Consider the following 22,356-nt stretch of genomic DNA (forward strand, 5'->3'; position numbering starts at 1 on the left):
TCTTTGTCATCAAAACACTTAATTGACCTTCCCTAATATCATAGATTCTATGGAATCCTTTAAGACCACATTAAGAAAATGAACTGAGGCACATTTGGAGTGTAAATTCTATGTAGTGTCAACAGTTAGTCAGTGGTGAGTAGCTCCAAGCCAGTCTGTGATGGCACGTACACAAATCTTGTGAACCCAGTTAAGAGTACTGTTACACAAACATGACAGGAACAAGATAGGTGCTCATCTCTTTTAATGATTGAAATCCAGTAGTAAAGGACAACTCATTACACCAGTTAACATTGTGTTACACCCTACCCTCACAATCAAAGAAGCAGTTGGACATTTAGACACATACACACTAGGTCACCGACAGACAGGAGCAAGAGGAAAGAAGAGGTTGAGGGGGAGGGGTCCAACTCATTCCTTTATCCCCCCCCCCTCCCACAGTGCCCTCTGAAAAACCCTCAAAGTACTGAATTCATACAGCATTCATTTGAGAGAGCCATGTAGCAGCTTACATACATACAGACATACAGACAGTGGTTCTTAAGTGCCAACTTAGTTATGACCAAAATGTAAGGGCTTTCTAAGAATAATTCAACACAAAAAAAGTAACCTGTCAAACTATTATAGGACTTTTATGGTTAGACAAAATATATAGTATTGGATGCCCAGAATCTAAATTCACCTTTCACAAAAGTCAAGTATAATACAGAATGTAACATTGTCTACAGTAGATTGGGAGTGCAGAGAAAGTATACAGAACACAATGCAAATACAGACAGCACAACAAGGGGCTATGTTTGGGGGAAGAGTTTAACTGTGACAGGGCCTTAAAGAAGAGCTGTTCGTCGGGTTGCCACCATTTTGTTCGTGTTATAGGAATTGGAGTGTGTGTTTTTATTTTTACAAGTTACAGTATAGCAGGCTCTCTTAAGGTGTGCCCCGCCTGCCTCTCAAAACAGAGGTGCCTGGGACGCGCAGACCGACAGGCTAGGTTGTAGCTCTTTCAGTCTGGTTTGAATGTAAGAATCATACATGGATTTGTGTGAATAAATACAGCTGTTTCTGGTGGGCGCGTACAGATACCCTGGAGACTGGGGGCGAACAGAGCACACCTACGTGAGGGGAACCCTGGGGTGGACTGTAGTGGGGAGATTTCCTATTGGTCGAGTCACCACCACTGGCCTGTTCTTGGAGAGGAAGAAAAGGCCAGGTGTTTGTTGTGGGCTGTACAAGTCTGTCTGAGCCCTGGTGTTGGGACAGTGAGCGGTGAGCAGAGGGACAAGGAGGGCAAGACAGTGGAGGGGTGAGAAGGGCAAAGGAGGGTAGTCATAATTCAAGGAACCACGACCACACGCATGGTGTTGGTATAGCCAGAGCCTGGGCGCCAACCGGTCAGGACGATCACCACATCTCCCTCCTTGAAGAACCCTCGCTCCTTGCCTGGAAAACAAGGAGCAAAGTTGTCACCACCATACTCCTAATAGTGTTGTCACCACCATACTCCTACTAGTGTTGTCACCACACCAGGATTTTGACTTCGATATCAGGTTTAGTATTGCAATACAATGGCAAAAAAAAACAAATTCTATAAAGATGATCCAAAGTCAAAGAACTTGATCCAGACAGAAACTAGTCTACTACACTGATCTGACAAATCTCTGGGCATCTCAAGTTCAAGATTACATTTGGAATGTTTAAAATAAAAAGTATATTTATTTGAGACAGTCATGTATGAATCAATTATACAATCAATTTGACTTGTGAAAACAATCCAACTACATAAAACATGACAGTAGTCATGGGTAGTCATTATTTGAATAGTAGGTCTTGATAAACTGTAAATCAAGATGTAGCCTAGGTCTGCTCACTAAATGCTTTGAGCTGAGCTTCTTCTGGCTGATTACAGTTTGTCACCTGGGGCTACAATCTGCTTCCCTTTGGGACGTATTTTATTGTACTGAGCAACATTTGCATAGAAGTAGTCATCTTTTTAAAAGGTGCAAGGTTTTATAGGGCGTTTTAATAATCATTATAAACTAGGTGGTTCGAGCCCTGAATGCTGATTGGCTGACAGCCGTATACCAAATGTATGACAGAACAAAGGGTGCTCTAATTACATTGGAAACCAGTTTATAATAGCAATAAGGCACCTCAAGGGTTTGTGATAAATGGTCAATATACCACAGCTAAGGGCTGTTCTTATGCACAACGCACCGTGGAGTGCCTGGACACAGCCCTTAGCCATAGTATATTGGCCATTACCACATCTCCCCGGGCCTTATTGTTTAACTATTTTACCAGGTATATTGACAGAACAGTGCAGAACATTTTCTCTTGTACACTAATGACATGGAAGAGTTGCAGGGGAGAGAAGTGTGCCTATTTGAAACCTTGGATTGTAGACCCCTGGTTTAGACCGTTTGGAGTGAGCTTTGATTCTGGTGAACACTAAAATACCATAAATATCCAGGAGATCATCTTACAGCTCATGAAATTATCTTTGTAATGGCTGTGGACTCTCACCCATTTCCATGGCGAAGTTGACCCTGAGGTCGACGTCCTCGGCCCAGACGTCGTGGGCAGGCTTGTTGTAGAGGACGGGGAAGATCCCGCGATACAGGTGGGCCTGGCGGGCGGTCTGGCCGTTACGGGTCACAGCAATGATGGGGGCGCGGGGCCTGTACCTGGAGATCAGGTGGGCTGACCTGCACACAGACAACACAGCTCAGATTCTGTCAGCCAAGGACACACCCAAGGCCTGCTGCCATTCCAATTTCAGATACTGGCAATATGGCTTGAACAAAGCCTACAGAAATCTATAAAGGGGATAGATTTCTGAAACTTTTAATTAAAATGTATTTCTGAAATATTAGGAAACTAATGATTTGATTAGTATAGGACCTACTCTATAGTAAAATAAATGTTTGCGTAAACCTATAGTGTGCATTGATGTCAATGGGAGCTAATTTTAATTACATGCCAAGTCCAAGGATGTGTCTCATTGTGAACATTAAACAAGCCCCAGTTAACATTTCATCCTGTTGGTTCTGTTGGGGTTACAAAGACAGTCACTCTAGATTGTTTGACCAAAGTCCGCACATTGAGAGTTAAAAATATTAGGAAAATGTCAAGGTTGAGCAGTCAAAAGGGTCAGTTGATGTGAGGGTGAACACAATTTAATGACTCCTGCAGTGTTGTCAATACAGCCACAGAAATCTCTACCCTGAAACTGTATGGCGCTACCAATGTAGGTGTTCCCAATAATGTTGAGGACTCTTAAAATGAATAATACACATTTTCTTCTTTTATTTATTATCTACAGATCTGTCTCTACAGAGTGACCTCTGTCTGTGCAACCCATAATACTCCCCACCCACCCTTCTACAGCTCACGTTACTGTCTCCACCCACACAGAGGGGTGACGTCTATCTGGGACAATGCAACCGTTCCCCACCAATCTAAAGTAGGGGAATAGGATGTTAAGGGTCAGAGTTGCATGTTCTGTAAGTCCCTGACCTGCTGCTGCCTGTCCCCTCTCCTCCCTGCTTTCCTCTTACCCACCTGTCCCTCTCCTCCCTGCCGCTGCCTGTCCCTCTCCTCCCTGCCGCTGCCTGTCCCTCTCCTCCCTGCCGCTGCCTGTCCCTCTCCTCCCTGCCGCTGCCTGTCCCTCTTACCTGCCGGTCTTTGTGAGTACGACGAGGGCACTAGCACAGCACTTGAATGAGGACTCCACTGCGCCACAGGCCACGGCCTCAGAGGGGTCCCGGGTCAGGTGGGTGGTGCGCCGCAGCTCCTCAAACAGCTGTCTGTGAAAGGTGGCTGCCTCAGCCTCCCGAGCAATCTGAGTATGAGGGTGGGCCCGAGGCACGGGGGTTACACTCAGTCACACCACCAAGAGGCATGCCTCGCACCTGAGAGGCATGGCAAACGCTTATACAGTCCTGGTCCAGTTCATTTAAGGAGTTCGGTGGATGTAACAGCTGTCAAGCAGAGGCACTACCAGATATGTACCCCATTCTTATAATGGAGACAACTTTTAGTGTTCTCCAGTTTGTGACCGTAAAGACCTGTAAACGTGTGCCATGCCCTTTCATTCAGTCCCTGTCTCTCCCTACTCTGGCTTCTCACAAACCTCCTGAGTCCCCCTCCCGAACAGCTGTGCTACAGCCACCTGCCTACCTTCCAGAGTTAGTGAGCACAATGAACGCAGAGGACAAGATCTTAAAGGAGGCCTCCACAGCGCCGATGGCGATAGCCTCGGCCGGGTCGGTAGAGTGTGGTGCGGCGCGCCGCAGGTCCTCGAACACCTGCCGATGAAACATGGCTGCCTCTGCCTCGCGAGCGATCTGGCACAGGCGAGGGCAAGATGTAGCAGACGGACAGGAAGAACACCAGACAGATGGATATAAGGAAAGAGTGATAGGAGACAAGAGAGGGAGGGTAGGAAGTTAAGGTGAAAGGAATAGGATGAGGAGATGGAGAGGAGGTAGGCAGAGAAAGGGCAGAAATGTAGGTTTAGTCAGAAAGCAGTTTAGTGAGACAAGAACAAAACATACATGTTAAAACACAGCCAATGGGCCACCGCAGCCAGTGCATTTAGCTATGGCGTCTAACATCACAGCATTACAAAAACACTAAACGGCTTTTATGATCCTATGCTAATTCTATAGTTAGTATCGGAATATAATTCTACATACCACCCAAACTGACTTTTCTCATTCAAACTAGTTAGCTGTGAAGAGGTTTTATGAGATGGGCAGGTAACTATAGCCAACTGGTGTTATAACATGCACGCCTTGCACAGTCACACATGAAGAGATAGTCAAACAGGAAATGAGAGGAATAAGAAACATCTTTCAGTCTAATAAAAAAACTAAACAGAGGGAAAACATTCTAAGACCGTAAAAGAGAAGCTGTTAAGAGGCAGAGTTAGTCTGAGCGTAACGTCAGCCTTGCGGAGGACAGCGCCTTCAGTTAACTCACAATGCATTCTTAAGAGGTGAAAACATGTTAAAGAGTGAAGGACTTGGTGCTGCAGGGAACCCATAAGCAGCTGCTCAAGGACTGCTGAGTCACTCCTGCCTGCATCCAGAGAGGAGTGCAGCAGCTGAACTAGAGTCAGCTGTTAAAGGCCTGAGTAGAAGGAAATGAGGGCAGCGTCAGCCACATTCTCCACCCATGTCCTACACTCTGTACTATTAAAACCAGGTGAGCAACCATTCTATGGATCATTATGAGTCAATATAATACCGGCTGAATCCAGACTGCTTTTGCTGACCCTGACAAACATCACATGACATAAAACACAAACAAATAAAAAAAGTGGAAATTTGTGTTTGACTTCCATCTGCAACATGACTTCCAGTAGCCCTGACCCTGCTGTTGATAGGTCTACACAGTGTAGGTCAGGACTAGTGGTAGTCGAGGGCTGATGAGATCCAGACTGAAGGACAGTACTGGAGCCTAACTGTAGGGGGCACTGTCTCACCATGTGCTGTGTGCGGACAGCCTCCAGGGGGTAGTCTCCCTTGGCGGTCTCTCCACTCAGCATAATGCAGTCAGCTCCATCCAGCACGGCGTTGGCCACGTCACTGCCCTCAGCACGGGTGGGCCTGGGCTTCTTGATCATGCTCTCCAACATCTGTGGAAAGGACAGGGATTCACAATGTCAGGCTACCAACAGTGTAATAACACACACAACCTTTCACATCACAACAGACTGTAGCATCCCTGAGATATATATATATTATATAAATAAATAAAAGCTATTAACACAAGTAAACTGACCTGTGTGGCGCAGGTGATTGGCTTGCCGGCTCTGTTGCAGCGGCCAATCATCATCTTCTGGGCCAGGAACACCTTCTCTGTGGGGATCTCAATTCCCAGGTCACCACGGGCAACCATGATGCCATCACTGGCTTCCATGATTTCATCAAACCTGCACAGGGGACCGGAAACCAGATTCAGATGTAGTATTCGGATTTAACATTCCCATCGAGTTGGTGAATGTGAATTTAGTGCTGGAACAAAGATTTTGGGCACTGGCCAGTCGAGCACAATTTCTACTATCCAAGTGTCCAAAATCAGCTTGGATTTCTGTGCATTTAATGCCATCACACAGACCTGCGCACTCCCTCGTGATTCTCCAGCTTGCTGATGATCTTGATGTTCTTGCCCTTCTCTCCCAGCACCTTCCTGACAGCGTGCACGTCGGCTGCTTTACGGATGAAAGAGGCAAACACCATGTCCACTCCTTGCTCCACGCCGAAGGTCAGGTCAGATATGTCCTTCTCAGAGACAGCAGGCAGGTCCACAGCAGCACCAGGCAGGTTCACACCCTTCTTACTGCCCAGGGTCCCTCCATTCTCAATCTCACATATCAGGTAGTCACCACCTGGGGACACACATTGGAGAGGAGACACTTAACTGTTATCTCCAGGCAATAAAGAATAGGAAAGGACCATCTGCCCATCCTTTAACCACCCAAAGGTTCAGTAAGTGAGGAGATTCTAGGGCTCATAGATCCTCAAAGGAATATTCTCTAGTCTATTCAGCTCTTAAGTGGGAGCCAGACATGGACTCACCGATTTCCTTGACCTGGAGGGACACGAGTCCATCGTCGATGTAGATCTTGCTGCCCTGCTCCACCACCCTGGTGATGTTCTTGTAGTCCAGCCACAGATTGTCTTCATCACAGTTCTCCTGGTAGGCATCATCCAGGGTCAACTTGATCATGTTGCCCTTCTTCAGCTCCACCTCAGATGTGCCACTCTGACACACACAAAGGACCATGGATGAGTCTCAATAGGAACCATGACTATGGGGGTTCAACCACTCAATGGCTCATTGAAGAGTTTGAAATTGGTCAAGAAAAATCTCTCAAGCTTGTAGTGGTCCAAGATATCTTTACCACAAGCCATTCAATATGTCATACAGATGTAGGATCTTAATTTGATCACCCAGTTACAGGAGAACTTTCCTGCAAGAAATGTAAAACTTGTTGTATATTTGAGGTTTAAAAGGCTTATGAAATGTGTAATTCCACTATACAATTTCAGGCTCGATTTTGCCTTAAGAAAAGAAGGATCAACCCCTATATACATGCCAAGTAACTATAATCCACATTTCCCGTTGCTGCAGGATTATTTTCCTGCTGTAGCAAACTGGCTCAAATTAAGATCCCACATCTGTACTCAATATTTAGTACAACAAAATGAGTGTAGTAAACATTTGATAGGGCCTCCAATCAGCTGATGTGTGCTGGGAACATGGTAGTTAAGTGTTGGTTGGTTCTACTCACTCCTTTGATAAGTCCAGTCCTGATCTCAGGTCCCTTTGTGTCCAGAGCGATGGCCACGGGGCGGTAGTGGATGCTGCCTGGCTCAAAGCTCTCACAGGCCTCACGCACATTCTTAATAGTCTCACAGTGGTACTGTGCAACAGAGAATATAATAAGAACAAAAATAAAACATTCTATAAGAAGGAAATCATTTATGAACAGGCTTGTACATTTAACACTAAAGCAACATGTCAGCCAGATATTTACATTTTATTTCAGTGACAATGTGAGAGATGACCCAGGCATGGGGAAAACTCATGTCGGAGGGTAGAAACCTAGTGTAGGTGTAATGAGTCACGCAACTGAACACAATCAGCTGACAACATGGCAGGGCAATAAGGGCAGGGCAATAAGAAGATAATGCATCATCTTATAACCAGTGGTGTAAAGTACTTTAGTATTTTTACTTAAGTAATTTTTGGCAACTTTTACTTTATTCCAAAAAAGAAAAATGTACTTTTCACTCCATACATTTTCCCTGACACCCAAAAGTGTCCTATTCACACACTTCTCAAGAGAACATTCCTGGTCATTCCTACCACATCTGATCTGGCAGACTCGCTAAACAAATGCTTTATTTGTAAATTATTTCTGAGTGTTGGAGTGTGCCCCTGGTTATCCGTCCCCAAAAAAATTAAATAATAGAAATTGCTGCCTGGTTTGCTTAAAATAAAGAATTAGAAATATATACACTTTTTATAAGTACATTTCAGTGTTACTTACTTATTTTTTAAAACCAAACACTTTTATTCAAATAGTATTTTACTGGGTGACTTTTACTTGAGTCATTTTCTAACAAGGCATCTTTACTTTTACTCAAGTATGGCAATTTAGTACTTTTTCCCCACCACTGCTTATAACTACTACAAAAGGGGTCATACGCGTGAGAGAAATATGACGCAATCCAGGATGTGGTCTAGAGTCTTGACAACTGTTACCAGTAGCGCAAACATCCATCTAGCTACCCTCTGTATAGGTACCACTGAGAACGTTCAAATGGTTTTCAATTAAGGCTAAGATGTTCTGAAGCGCAATAGAAAACATTCTCCCCGGATTTCTAGGAAGAGGTCACTTAAACTGGTCATATTTTCAGCTACAACATGCAGTACAGAGTAATTCCTTTATGTAAACAGTGAGAGGCAAGAAGGCAAATGCATTTTGCAGCGGTTGACATTAACTGTTGCCCGATTGCCCTGGGCAGGTAAACGGAACAGTAGAGCAGGTGGAAAATCTGTGTGGCTACCCGATTGGACAGGTAAAATTGATTCTACTGTTCCATTTGTTAATGTGCATTAGCGAATCGCAACAAAAAAATAAACCAAGGCCAAGCCATTATACAGTTATTTCCCCTACAATGCCGACCGCTCCCTCTAGATCACACACACGCTCCCATTAGGCCTGCGGAAATACTGCCTAGAAAACATATCCATCTGTTGGGATACACAAAACTGTAGACAAACTACATTCCTTTCCCCTGCATGTCTCACCGCGCCCTCTAGATCACACACACGCTCCCATTAGGCCTGCAGAAATACTGCCTAGAAAACATCTGATGGGATACACAAACTACATTCCTTTCCCCTGCATGTCTCACCGCGCCCTCTAGATCACACACACGCTCCCATTAGGCCTGCAGAAATACTGCCTAGAAAACATCTGATGGGATACACAAACTACATTCCTTGCCAAATCATGAACGCTTTATCGCAAATAAATGGTCTGGTGGATTGAAGTTGGCCTGTGTTCCAACCACGTGCTGCATTTTTGTGAATAATTGGTGTCTCTATTTTCCGGTGCTATTTTGCAAACTGCTAGTGTGCCATTAAGCAATTGGTTACAACCCCCCAGTAAAGTCAGTGGCTGGTGATTTTGTTTTTCTTCACCAGCTGAATCACCAAAAAGTTAATTCCATGCCCCCACGTTGGAGTAAAAGAATTCCATTTATGGCATGTGCAAAACCAAACCATAATCTTCAGGCATGTGAAAACTGCTCCCAACTTGCCAGATGAGCAAGTGCCCATGAAAGCTTAATATCAACCCCTGATTTATGGCTAGTCCCCATTTCAGATTAGACAACACCCTTTATCCGTTGTAAACTTGTGTGGTTAACACAAAACCTTATTCACAGACAGCATGACCTGGATATGTACAAATAGTTAAATACACTACTACAACCTGCCTGTCCACATGTACATCACAACTATACTAATGGTCTTGAGTGGCAGTGCTAGCACTACCCTTGGAGACAGCTGCCCCCAATTGGCTCATGCTGCTTCTCCCCATCTGGGTAAAGTAACCTGAGCTTTACCTAAGCACTTAATTGGCAGGTAGTCACATAGGGCTTCATTTCCATTCTCTCCTTCCCAGTTATTCTGCTGTTACTGTAGCACCACAAAAAGCCTTGGCATCAAATTGAGCCAAGTGCACAGTGCCAAACTACACCAAGATAACTACATTCGCAGCATATGCCTTAGAGCAGCTAGTCAGACAAAGCCAGGTCATCTGAGAACTGGGTATAGTTTCAGCGAGTGGATATGTCATTTCATGAAGATATAAATAAAGACGTGGAAGTGCACTTCCTAACATTTTGATAAGCCTCCATGATACAGTAGAGGGCCAGGAGAGTGGCTCAGGCCCCCTGTCTGAGAGTAGCAGGTTAAGACAGAGGAAGAGGAAGCGTCTTTGGCCTGCTGAGTGACCTCTACTGAATAGGGAATTGAAGCAGGTGACTGACAGAGTGGGAGGAACTCCACCCGTTGCTCCAGGCCTGCACCCTGGGCGGGGTGATAAAACTACAAGATGAAGGCATAGATTAAGTATTTATATTGGCACAAGCAACCTCAGGTAAGGTTTCCACTGCGGTCTGCCTGCTCCATCGCACAGTTTAGGGCCTACCTTTGATCCTGAGCAGACAACTCCACACTGACTCTACCCTTGAACTGCACACCCTGGTTGGCACAGAGTACATCTCATATTCAAACGACATCTTCTGAAGGTAGATGATACTTTGCAAAGAAGCATGCCTGACAGACAATGACGAGTGGCACTATGACGACATTGGAGCAGGGGAGGCGGTCAAAATGGCGGCTAGAACAGACGCTTTAGCGAGTTGCGCACCAAACTTCAGAAAGAAAATAAATAAATTTAAAAAAAAGAAAGAAATAAAACGATTCCAGACATTCCTATTATTGTTTTTACTTGCTCAAGATATAAGAGCTTTTTCAGTGACTGGAATGATAAGTGGATCATTTATTTTTGCATGTCCATGCAAAGCCGTGACAAAAAGAGAAAGGAAGAAGCGAGCCGTTCTATTGCTAAACAACAAGAGAGGAACGTTCTTATAGACAACTGCCATAACTAAGTTTGCCCTATGGATGATCTCACGCATGTGAAGGCTGTTGAAGATGATGAGTAAGGAGAGTGGAGGTTTGCACGGAGTAACCGATAAAGAGGGAAACTCGTCATCGGTTACTCCGTGCAAACCTCCACTCTCCTTACTCATCAACTCCAGGTCTGATGCCATTGAGAAAATGGTATTCACTAACACCATGGTAATCAAAGGCTGGAAAAAGATTGGAGTTTGCATGTGAAAATGAGTAGCTAAAGTTGAAAAGCGTGTGGAAAAAGGTGGAACAGAATAACAATGTCTACCATAGACATCTCACTAATCTGGAGCAATACACAAGAAGATGAATCCTGAGACTCTACGGCATGCCCGAAGTGGAGAATGAGGATGTTCAACGCAAGGCTATCCACATCTGCCAAGTAGTAACGCCTGCAGAGAAGACCGTCGATGTTACCATCGATGTTGTGCATCGCCAAGAAGAAAAAGCAAAATGATTCAAGACTAAGGGGTATCTACAGTGATGCTGTCTGGGAGGCGGTTCGGAAGAACGTGTTCCTTCAGAGCCACGGTCTGCGTGTCGCCAAGCATTTCAACCCGGAGGACATAGAAACGAGGAACAAGTTGCGGCCAACGATCAAAAAGCATGAAATGCTGCCTACTACGGAGAACGAGGTTTCATCAACAGTTTGGAAATCCATATTCCTCCCTAGAACCAGGTACTGCAATCATTTATTCTTTTTTTTCTTTCTTGCATGACCAGATAGCGGCCTATTTTGATTGCAAACTCACAAAGACTGAAAGTTGTATTATTTTTTTTCTGCATACAGTAACTGAGGCATACAGATCTGTTATGACTTATTTTACACTGTTATTGTTCTATGTAGCTATTAATACTTCTTTCTAAGTGAGAACGGTCTTAAGAATGTACACACACTACCAGTCAAAAGTTGACACCTAATCATTCAAGGGTTCTTTATTTTTACTAATTTTCTACATTATAGAATAATAGTGAAGACATCAAAACTATGAAATAACACATTAAGAATCATGAAGTAACCAAAAGAAAAGTGAACAAATCAAAATATATATTTTATATTTGAGATTCTTCAAAGTAGCCACCCTTTGCCTTGATGACAGCTTTGTACTCATATTAGAGCAGCATATGTTAGTCTAGAAATATCTTTACAGTAAAATAAACAAAGAGAAACCAGATGCTTTTCTAATTTCTGTGGAGGACCCATACGTACCCATTACATTAGGAAAGAAACTTATAATGAGCATTATAACGAGTATGGTGGGCTGAATTTACTGGACTTAAATTTAAATAATACTTAAGATCAATTGGATAAATCAATTCCTAAGAAGAACTTTATTCCTCATCATGTCTTCTCTACTTTTGGTGACTTTCACTTCACGTTGGTTTGTAATTATAATATTGACAGAGTTCCAGTGAAACTCTGCTTTTCGTCGGCAGGTTCTCGTCAATTTCTCCACACATTATATATGGAATAAATCAGGACATAGTATAAAATAACTTAAATCGTTTTTAGAATATTGGTTTCTGAAATAATATCCTATCGGTGAGCCAACTTGAAAATGCAGAGGGTAATTCTTATCACTTTAAGATCCCTGTAACACCTCATGATTTTGCAATTACTTTAGATGTCATTCCCTCAGGTGTTGCTTTATTATTCAGGAACGTGTCAAGACCTGACTCTCAGAACATACCTACTTATTAACCCTGTTGACTCATCAGTAACAAAGATTTTTCTTCTTACTAACTAAATTAAGGAAGTTCCTTTCTAAATTCTTCATAATTATTATCCTGCCAACCACCATACAAAGAAGTTTAAGAAAAACACTAATTCACATTGTACCTTTTGTAATGACCACCCAGAAACGGTGTTGCATTTTTTTGGCATTGTATTCATGGAATCAGTAGCTTTATAATTGAACACGTTTATGAGGATTTTACACTATTATGGAGAGATGTACTGCTTGGATTCTTTAACTACGATATAAATAAGTTGAAACAATTATGTAATTAATTTCATAATTTTTGGGGCCAAATTTCATATTCAAAATCTCAATTTACAAACACCGCATTTCTTACAAAAATAAATGTAACTATATTTTAAGACATTTAAATACTCTACCAACAAAAAAGCTGTTAAACACTTATTCCATTTCCCTTAAGGTCCTTGTGTAACGTGATATTGCACCCCCTAGCCCAATTGTCCTTTGTATGTGTATATGACACACAGACACACTTGTGTTCCCCCATGTAGTTTTGTATTGATGTTTTGTTTAAAAAATAATAATGTCCTTGACCTAATCATCAAAACAGCCTGTGTGGGTTTGTGCTATTCAGTAGAACTGGGAATTGCCAGGGACATCGCGACACGATATCACACTACTTTGGTGTCGATATGATATGTATCGCGATTCGATACTGTGATTTTAGGACTGGATCCAGTCTGCATAGAAGTGTGTGATCATCCTCCACTGAAAAAGTCTAGGTGTCTAGACATGCTAGGGAACCCACCTCGTGAGATCCATGGGAGAAGTTCATGCGAGCGATGTTCATCCCAGACTTGATCATCTCCTTCAGCATGTCCACAGAGCGGGAGGCTGGCCCTGTTACGACAGAGGTGGGTTGAAACATCAGCGCACACACACGTGTGATGTCATACAGTATGTATTTCACAGCATCATCCTTAGTAGAGGGCCTTTAAAATACAGATGTAAAAATATTATAGGCCTACAGACATTTGAACGCTAACATTCATTGTGTTAGGTGATATTCCGTGATACCTACTGTTGTGCAGCACGTGCCAGGTGATCTAGTTACAGTATGGAATTCACAACTAAATGTTTGCCATCTAGATACCGTATAACTATTAAGTTAATTGTCTAAAAATGTCCTAAATGCTCTCAAGTTGTGCATTTGGTTTACTAATTTAGTAGCTAGTTAGCCATCTAGCTGAAGCTGAAGATGGGATGTCAGTCCTCCAAATAGTTTAGGTCAGAGACATTGACAATACGTTTGTTAGCATTTTCTATGGGATTTTACATGTACCTGTTAGCATTGCTAACCTTCGGATTACAGAGGCTCAGTGGAGTTTGAAAATAGCAGCCCTTGTGTTCAGTGCCGGTATTACCGAATATCCCAGGATGGCACAAGGTCGGTATGAAGATCTAGATACCGCCCAAGCCTAGTGTGTGAGAGCGTGGCCACTGACCAATAGTGCAGATGATGCCAGTGTTGCGGGCTGTGGTGGGCTCAGAGTCGATGTCCAGCAGGCACATGTGCTCCAGGAAGGTGTCGGCCATGGCAGCGCCGAGCTGCTGCGTCTGGACGAAGGCAGAGCCCATGTCTTGAGACTTTGAACCGGGCATGATGGCAGAATTTGAAGTCCTGGAGGAGGAAAGAGAGAGATGAGGTGATATGAAGGGCGTACTAAGACAGTAAGGTGCTAATGGTTCACTCAATTCAGTGTCTCCAATCTCAGGCATTATCAGGTCATGGACTGGACTGCCACATTAAACACACATGACCACACTGGTTCATGAAACCAACTTTAGAGCCACCAGTCTAGGAATTAGCACACAACAGCTTATTGAGGCACAGTGTGTGGCTTTGAATCAATTGACATCTGTGCAAATAACCGTTTGTTTGTGGAATGAGGAACCTATTCAAAAGAGGACCACATCTGAAAAAACAGGAAGTGTGATTGAAGCCCTTGCCTGCTGGTTCTCATGCTGCACAATAGACAAAAGACATGGGCCTAGATACGATTGATCTATAACATAGCCTGGGCTACAGAAACATGTTGAGGTTATTCCTAGCCAGTAACATTCTTTAATTGAGGAGCACATTGAGCTGTTTGCACATTATACATTGTGTTCTCCCCCTCCTCCCCTCGTCTGAGTCACCCATGGCAACCGCAGCCCTGACTGGCAGTGCTTTCATTATTTCCTCCTAGCCCGGGACAGATCACTTTCAACATGGCTCAATACAGAGCTGTTGAAAACAAGCGGACATTTCGATGAGGACTGCATCAAACCCAATATGAAGTAACTTAGCACCATAAAGTTATTTTGCTCAAGACTCTTCCCTTCTCTAGTGTGTGTCTTAACAGTATTACACAACAGGCTCTTTGTACAGGTACTATATGTCAGGCCAAATTCTCAGTGGCTTTAGGGCAGGCAAAAAAATAAATAAAAAGTCAATATGGTAGCTCTGTGCAAGGTGGAGCATCTCTTTGAGAGTGTAGAGTCAACTCTGCTTCAGGGGCTGTTGCCATGGTTACATAACCAAGGAATGTGGCAATAGATGTCATACCTGCCGTCTGTGGTATGTAGGCTGAGGGGGATCACTGGAGGGCTGCCCTAGACAAGTCAGGGTTACCAACCTGGACTAGCCTAAACACTAACCAGTGGATAGTTTAATTTAACCCAGTCTAAATTATACAGTGACAATCACATGAACAGAGAACACGCTCACTGATTGCTTCTTCAAGGTGGAGCTTCTAGGAAATACTAAGCTTTCTAATAGGTTACATCTGTTAGTCTACCTTGTTGCAGTGAACAGTTTCACTAGTCTGGCAGACCTCTAAGACACTACTTAAAAACAGATGAGAATCTGCAGAATGCATAGGGACAGAGAGAGCATGTCATCCTCCTCAGTAGCCCCATTTACTGCAAAGCACAATCGTATCACATACCTCCCCTCAAAATGACCAGGCTAGTTTGAATTAGCCGAGGCTAAATTTGTTTGGCTAATGTTGTATTCTGCATCCCAAAACCATGAGAAAACAAATTATCAGTCATGGAGATAAAAGCTCTGAAAACAAGCTCTGAAGGAAAAATACTGGAGTTCTGGTACAGCCTGCAAAAGTGATATTGTCAAAAATAATATCCTGATATGCAACTGTAGCGATCGTTAAGAACACATTCTTATTTTCAATGACGGCCTAGGAACGGTGGGTTAACTTCCTTGTTCAGGGGCAGAACGACAGATTTTCACCTTGTCAGCTCAGGGGATCCAATCTTGCAACCGTACAGTTAACTAGTCCAACGCTCTAACCATTGCACTCCTGTTACGCGAATGGAGTAGAAGCCAAGGTAAGTTGCTAGCTAGCATTAAACTTATCTTATAAAAAAACAATCATAATCACTAGTCATAACTACTAATCCAGGTTAGCAGGCAATATTAACCAGGTGAAATTGTGTCATTTCTCTTGTGTTCATTGCACGCAGAGTCAGGGTATATGCAACAGTTTGGGCTGCCTGGCTCATTGCGAAACAATTTGCCAGAATTTTACGTAATTATGACATAACATTGAAGGTTGTGCAATGTAACAAGAATATTTAGACTTAGGGATGCCACCAGTTAGATAAAATACCGAACGGTTCCGTATTTCACTGAAGTAAACGTTTTGTTTTCGAAATGATAGTTTCCGGATTCGACCATATTAATGACCAAAGGCTCGTTCGTATTTCTGTGTGTTATTATGTTATAATTAAGTCTGATTTGATAGAGCAGTCTGACTGAGCAGCAGCAGGCCCGTAATCATTCATTCAAACAGCACTTTCGTGCGTTTTGCCAGCAGCTCTTCGCAAGCACAGCGCTGTTTATGACTTCAAGCCTATCAGCTTAATGGCTGGTGTAACCAATGTGAACTGGCTCGCTAGTTAGCTGGGAGCGCGCTAATACCGTTTCAAACATCACTCGCTTTTAGATTTGGAGTAGTTTGCCGCGGCTTTTGTGGAGCGCTGCTTCGAGTGGGGCTGTTGTCGATGTGTTCCTGGTTCGAGCCCAAGTAGGGGCGAGGAGAGGGACGGAAGCTATACTGTTACACTGGCAATACTATAGTCACTATAAGAACATCCAATAGTCAAAGGTATATGAAATACAAATGGTAGAGAGAAATAGTCCTGTAAATACTATATTAACTACAACCTAAAACCTCTTACCTTGGAATATTGAAGTCTCATGTTAAAAGGAACCACCAGCTTTCATATGTTCTCATGTTCTGAGCAAGGAACTTAAACGTTAGCTTTCTTACATGGCACATATTGCATATTGGCACATATTACTTTCTTCTCCAACACTTTGTTTTTGCATTATTTAAACCAAATTGAACATGTTTCATTATTTATTTGAGGCAAAATGTATTTATATTAAGTTAAGCGTTCAGTATTGTTGTAATTGTCATTATTACTTTTTTGGTCCTCCAATAATCGGTATCAGCGTTGAAAAATCATAATCGGTCGACCTCTAGTTCTGACATAACCCAGCCTGCTATGCTTTCGCAGGAAACCCTTCCTACCCTGTGACTAACACAACACACAACTGGGCTGATGATGGCTCGCCAAAAGATGCTCTACAGTCCAAGGCCATGCCAGGCCAGTCTGATCCACCCTTTATCACTGAGACATCATACATAAGCCTGTGACAAAGATGTAAAGAATGTTAGGGCTGACCTGGGGCCAGTGACACACACCAGTAATAAAACTAAATGACCCAGATGCATATCTAACTTTAGAGCTGCCCTGTTGCTATCAATCCTCCCCAATCCCTTCCAACACCACCACCTCTCACTGGAACAGAATATGCTTCCTCGCTCTCCATGCACTCCCTCTGCCTACGTACTGCCCCCTCTGCCTACGTACTGCCCCCTCTGCCTACGTACTGCCCCCTCTGCCTACGTACTGCCCCCTCCCCTCACTTTCACACATGCATGCACACACTGTGCGATGTCTCCACTGCGCATTGGCAGCATAGCCAGAGGTTGCCTTACAGGAGTGACATCACATGACATCCTAGGAGCAGCCATGACGACCCTGACGTAACCAATAATTCTACACTGGCGACCTCAGAAGCCTAACTCTCCCCCTGCGCTACATTGATTCAGTCTCATCATCCAGCAATGTGGCATTACATACCAGTAAACCTTTCTGTTCCTCCTGGGGACGTACAAGAACGTAGCTGCTACCGACCTCCTGAAGATCCCCAGGCTGTGTGACCCCCGGTCCCCACAGAGCGCAGCAGGAACAGCAGTAGAGCTAACCGGACAAGCAGGAACTCCCGGTAGAGTGACTCGCTTGCCTACGCACGGCTCAGGAATAAATCCCAGTCTCTTCAGCAAGGATAACGTGCTGCAGTACACACAGTTCAGGCTGCGTGCCCTGATACTGCGGCTATACATGAGACCTTCAAACCTGCCGTTTACCACAGCCATGTTATGCTGGCAGCACTAGGTCATATTACCCCTAGGGCTCTAAAAATGGTGGATGTGTATTCTAATAATAACACATGGTAAGCCTGTGTAGAAGACAAAACGCTAGCCTGGGATTAGTGCATTTCATGCTGCCATTGGGTGGCAGTAGTCATACATCACTGGGTGGGTGACACATTTGCATTCTGTGCTGCATTGCATTACACAGCAGATAGTATCCATGCTCTGCTGCGCTGCAGCCTAGCGTTACTCAGCACCTGTAGCCACTATGCTAGTCTCACATTGCCAGACATAGCCAAGAGCAGGAGGCAAGACTACCACTATGTATGGCAGACTGCATGAAAGTGACACTAGCTGCAGCAGGACTACTGCAGCAAAACAAATTCAGTCCGTGTAGGCCTACACCCTTCCACACTGCAGCAGGTTAAGGACAGTTCAAAGAGGAGCCATGGCTAGATTTCTTCTTAGTCAACTCTCAATTGCAGTTGAGTAGGAGACCAGGAATATGCTGTGCAGAATAGTGAGTCATAGGTGGGGTTATCAACCTGGGCATTCTGAGTTCTTATTTCACCTCATTGAGAACAAACTTCAGAGGAAGAGGTGCCTAGTCATTCTCCCTGTGCACCATTAGGGGCTATAGCATGATATTTGAAACTGGAAAGTTACAGCAGGAAATGACTAAAAGTGACACAATACTGGGAGTATTTAGACATTTACTGTGGGGCCTGCAGCGTACGTGCTTTCAGCCCAGTACTCCGGGTATGCAGATTGCCAGATAGGGCACTGACGTATGCATTATAAACTAGGCCTCACACCCCTAAAAGAAGCACTATGTTGGGACATACCATAGTATAGCCACTCCTGTCCCCACTGATAACACATGATTCCTAACCTACTGAGAAGTGCTTCTATGCCCTAGCATCCCAAAATAGAAGTTGTCTCCCTCAAGCGACCTGGCTGATGCGGTGTAAAGTATAGGGCCAGGGTGGCTTGTATTTCCTCCTACACTCACACAGGGCTCTGGGCCAGAAGAATCTGTTACATAACAATGGCTGAGCATCTCAGGAACAGTCCTAACCAGACGTAGGAGGAGCACTAAACCTTAATTTGAAGCCTAAATTAGTTCTGAGACTGACTAACCACACACATTTCTGATATGAAATTTGCAAATTGTTCAAGTCTTGACAGGTTTCATAAAAAAATTAAATAAATAAACTGAGGGCCTACATGACCATTTGATTTGGGAGGTGGGAGAAATGGAAGAACTGATCGAGGTCAGGGTTTGATGCAGGCTAGCTGATAGAAAGAGCTACAGTATTGATGTATGACTAGTCAATAAACAGGCACTGCAGAAGAGGGGTTCTAGAAGGTTGCACCGACTCCCCCCAGTGTCAACAAAGCCAATCCATTCAGAAATAGTTAGGGCCATATAAGTGTTTTTTTGCTGTCCACTTTCACGGATTTTATAGGGCCCTAGAGTTTGACAGGTCAGCGAGGCCACATTACTGCTTGTTGTAGACTTACTTCCAACAAAAGGACAACAGACCACTGAATGTCAGTGTGAATAACAGCTTTGTTCAGGGGGCCGGGAGGACCGCACATATCTGAACATTGTTATTAAAAAGCAATCGATTCAGTAAATTGGTAACATGAGAATGGTCAGTCATTAGTTTGCAGTACAATGCATCCACTGATGCGCCACAGGGCACGTCTCCATTTCTGCGTCACATTTTCACGAATTTAAGATATCGCGAAGAGAACCTAGCCAATGGAATTCCAAGTTCATCGGGCAACCACACCCACCAGACGAGACTAGTAAAATACGAGCGCGTTAGTTTTTTCTCTCCGCTTTAAAATACATGTTTTAGACTGATACCATGTTAGTTCATGACAAATAACTCCACTCATAAAAATAGTTGTTAACCTGTATGAATAGTTAGCTGGAGAAAACTGCATCACACCGAGTTAGTCACTGACAAACGACACCATTCTTTGTAGGACTACAACACCACATGGTTTGTAAATTTAAACGGTTTACGATGGTTCAAAGTGTAAACTACTGTTACCTCTTACTAGGTAGCTAGACAATTATCTTTTGGAATCCATCCTTTGCCTGGACTACGCCACTAAAAAAAACAGCTGGCAACACAGAATATGATAACGTCAATTGAATACAATTGTAATTTGGTGACAGCAGTACAGTAAAACAAACGCACATCATGTCATTAGCTAGCTACAACTCTTGTGATGATACTCACCTTCTATCGATGAACAACAGCTAGACTGACGTATTTCTCTTACACCCAGAAGCTCAAGGTGATCTCCTATACTAAAGCGGAACTATTTTTGTTCGATGCATCACGTATCCATCCGCGATAAATAAGTCGCTATTACAAGTATATAATGAATTCAATCGAAAGATATGGTTTCAATAATTCAGACATATTTAGAATGTATTTATGTATGATTTATGATGTATTCTTTGGAGAAAAAAACACCCGCTTAACTAGGGCTTGGAACTATAAACCATGGGGAAGTTTACATAAAGGAACATAATGAAAGTGCGGTGATGCGATACCACTGATGCCCAATCAGGAACGAGAAGCATCTCTGAAGTATGGGGCCGACATGTGACTTAGGGATGCGGTACAATTTCTTGAACATCTCATCGGAATGGGTACCATAGGGCATTATATTCAAACACCTGCATTTCAGTTACACTATGCTCAATCTCACTGTATAGTCAATAGTTGCATAAATGTATACCCATCATGGTGGTTGGAGATGTGAAAATCCCAGGAAAGACACACCTAAAATTGCACGTACATCCTCGAAGCCGCAGTGTCTCATGGGATGCCCATGACTGAAAGGTTATATTATTGTGTTAAGTAACAAATGTGTCAGAAAATGATCGTGTCTCACGCACTCAAACAAATCAGTACTTTAATCCTTTCCAATCTCCACTCATCTCACCCAAACACATAGTATCTGATGATGATAACGATATTTTACATAATTGTAGTTACCATCACGATACTACTCATCATGCAAGGCAGTTCCACAACATTTCACTTTAACAGTTCCCTTTTTAATTTAGAGAATTCAGAGGGGTCTGTCATCAGCACAAGTATAACCACAGTTAGGAGACAGTATCTTTGGTATACTGTAACAGTTGAGGATGAGATAATTTATAATCAACAGCTCCCTCTAGTGTTCATTATCAAGAAAAGATTAGCTGAGGCTTAGCTTGCTGTGGCTAAACTACAATTGAATATTCATTCCCCCAGCACAAACCTTTGATGGTTTCCCTCTAACCTTTTCTCTTACTTTTATATCATGCAATATATTTTTGGTAAAGGAGTTATATAAACAAAAACCCTTTCACTCAATCTGACTTGTTGTATTCCTACTCAACTCAAGCTCTCATCACAGATGGGAGTGAGACTACAAGTCCTGCCTAACCCTCATCAAGCCAAGTTAGAGGAAAATTCCTACCTGTTGTCACTGGCGAAGTGTTCTAACTGTGTAGGGATTGTCTACATGTCATCATGTTCACCATTCAGTTATGGAATGTAACCCCTCCCTCTCTGTCCGCTCCTACGGTAGTCCTCACCTGATCTCAACGGTAACATTGCTGCAGCTGCTGCCACTGTTGGCTTCTCCCTGGCCCCGGCCAGACTCTGGCTGTGTCCTGCACTCTGCTCTGCTCCCTCAGACCAATGGACACCTGCCCAGGTGAGGGACATTCCCTCCAACCCAATCACCTGGCCACACTGGCCAAGCCCCTACCAGTCACAGGGCATTATCATCTCACACACCACAGCCATGAGATACAGTAAGATAACCCTCACCCTGGTGAAATCCACAGTCAAATCCTATAGATATATAGGATAGATATTAGATAAGCGGCTGTGATGATATATTCATATTTTGATTTGTGAGATTATATGTTTTCTGACTAAGATGATAGTTTATTTTCATATCATGTGAAAATCTTCATCTGGTTTTTATAATATTTCATTGAAGTTATTCCATTTTTGAAAAATACCTAGAAAAGCACTATTCACTGCAAAACTATCTATTCTATGTCTATGGCAAGTATCCCCTGTACGCATGCAGCTAGAGCCATCCTTTGAGATGGTGTGTACATTTGTCCTGTATAATTATGTCTATTGAAAGGGTCATGCACTGTGCAATAGAACTGAGTTGATTAAAATATTATGTCATACTCCCCCCATCATAGGCTCTTGAAGTATAGTGCATTCGGAAAGTAATTAAACCCCTTCCCTTTACCTCATCAACCAACACACAATACCCCATGATGACAAAGCGAAAACAGTTTTTTAGAAATGTTTAAAAATGTATTGAAAAAAAGTGTTCAACAAATCAAAATATATTTTACATTTGAGATTCTTCAAATAACCACC

At 43.2% G+C, this 22,356-nt stretch overlaps 1 protein-coding gene across 7 annotated transcripts; it reads right to left on the reverse strand.

The window, feature by feature from the left end:
* Positions 1-229: 229 nt before the first annotated feature.
* On the reverse strand, positions 230-21,500 carry LOC139411422 (pyruvate kinase PKM). 7 transcript variants are annotated; one of them, XM_071157763.1, is made up of 11 exons: positions 21,425-21,500; positions 13,928-14,103; positions 13,231-13,322; positions 7,301-7,432; positions 6,585-6,771; positions 6,124-6,394; positions 5,788-5,938; positions 5,489-5,641; positions 4,180-4,346; positions 2,524-2,705; positions 230-1,440 (listed from the first exon to the last, which is right to left on the reverse strand). In XM_071157763.1, the coding sequence occupies exons 2-11, from the start codon at positions 14,082-14,084 to the stop codon at positions 1,334-1,336; spliced, it is 1,599 nt and encodes a 532-aa protein (XP_071013864.1). In that variant the 5' UTR covers positions 14,085-14,103; positions 21,425-21,500; the 3' UTR covers positions 230-1,333. The 7 variants fall into 7 exon arrangements, with proteins under 7 accessions (XP_071013864.1, XP_071013863.1, XP_071013862.1 ...); XM_071157762.1 differs by lacking the exons at positions 4,180-4,346; positions 21,425-21,500 and adding exons at positions 3,675-3,841; positions 20,188-20,459; XM_071157761.1 differs by lacking the exon at positions 21,425-21,500 and adding an exon at positions 20,188-20,297.
* Positions 21,501-22,356: the final 856 nt, after the last annotated feature.

The sequence above is a fragment of the Oncorhynchus clarkii genome, chromosome 6 (assembly GCF_045791955.1).
Source record: "Oncorhynchus clarkii lewisi isolate Uvic-CL-2024 chromosome 6, UVic_Ocla_1.0, whole genome shotgun sequence".
Taxonomy (NCBI): domain Eukaryota; kingdom Metazoa; phylum Chordata; class Actinopteri; order Salmoniformes; family Salmonidae; genus Oncorhynchus; species Oncorhynchus clarkii.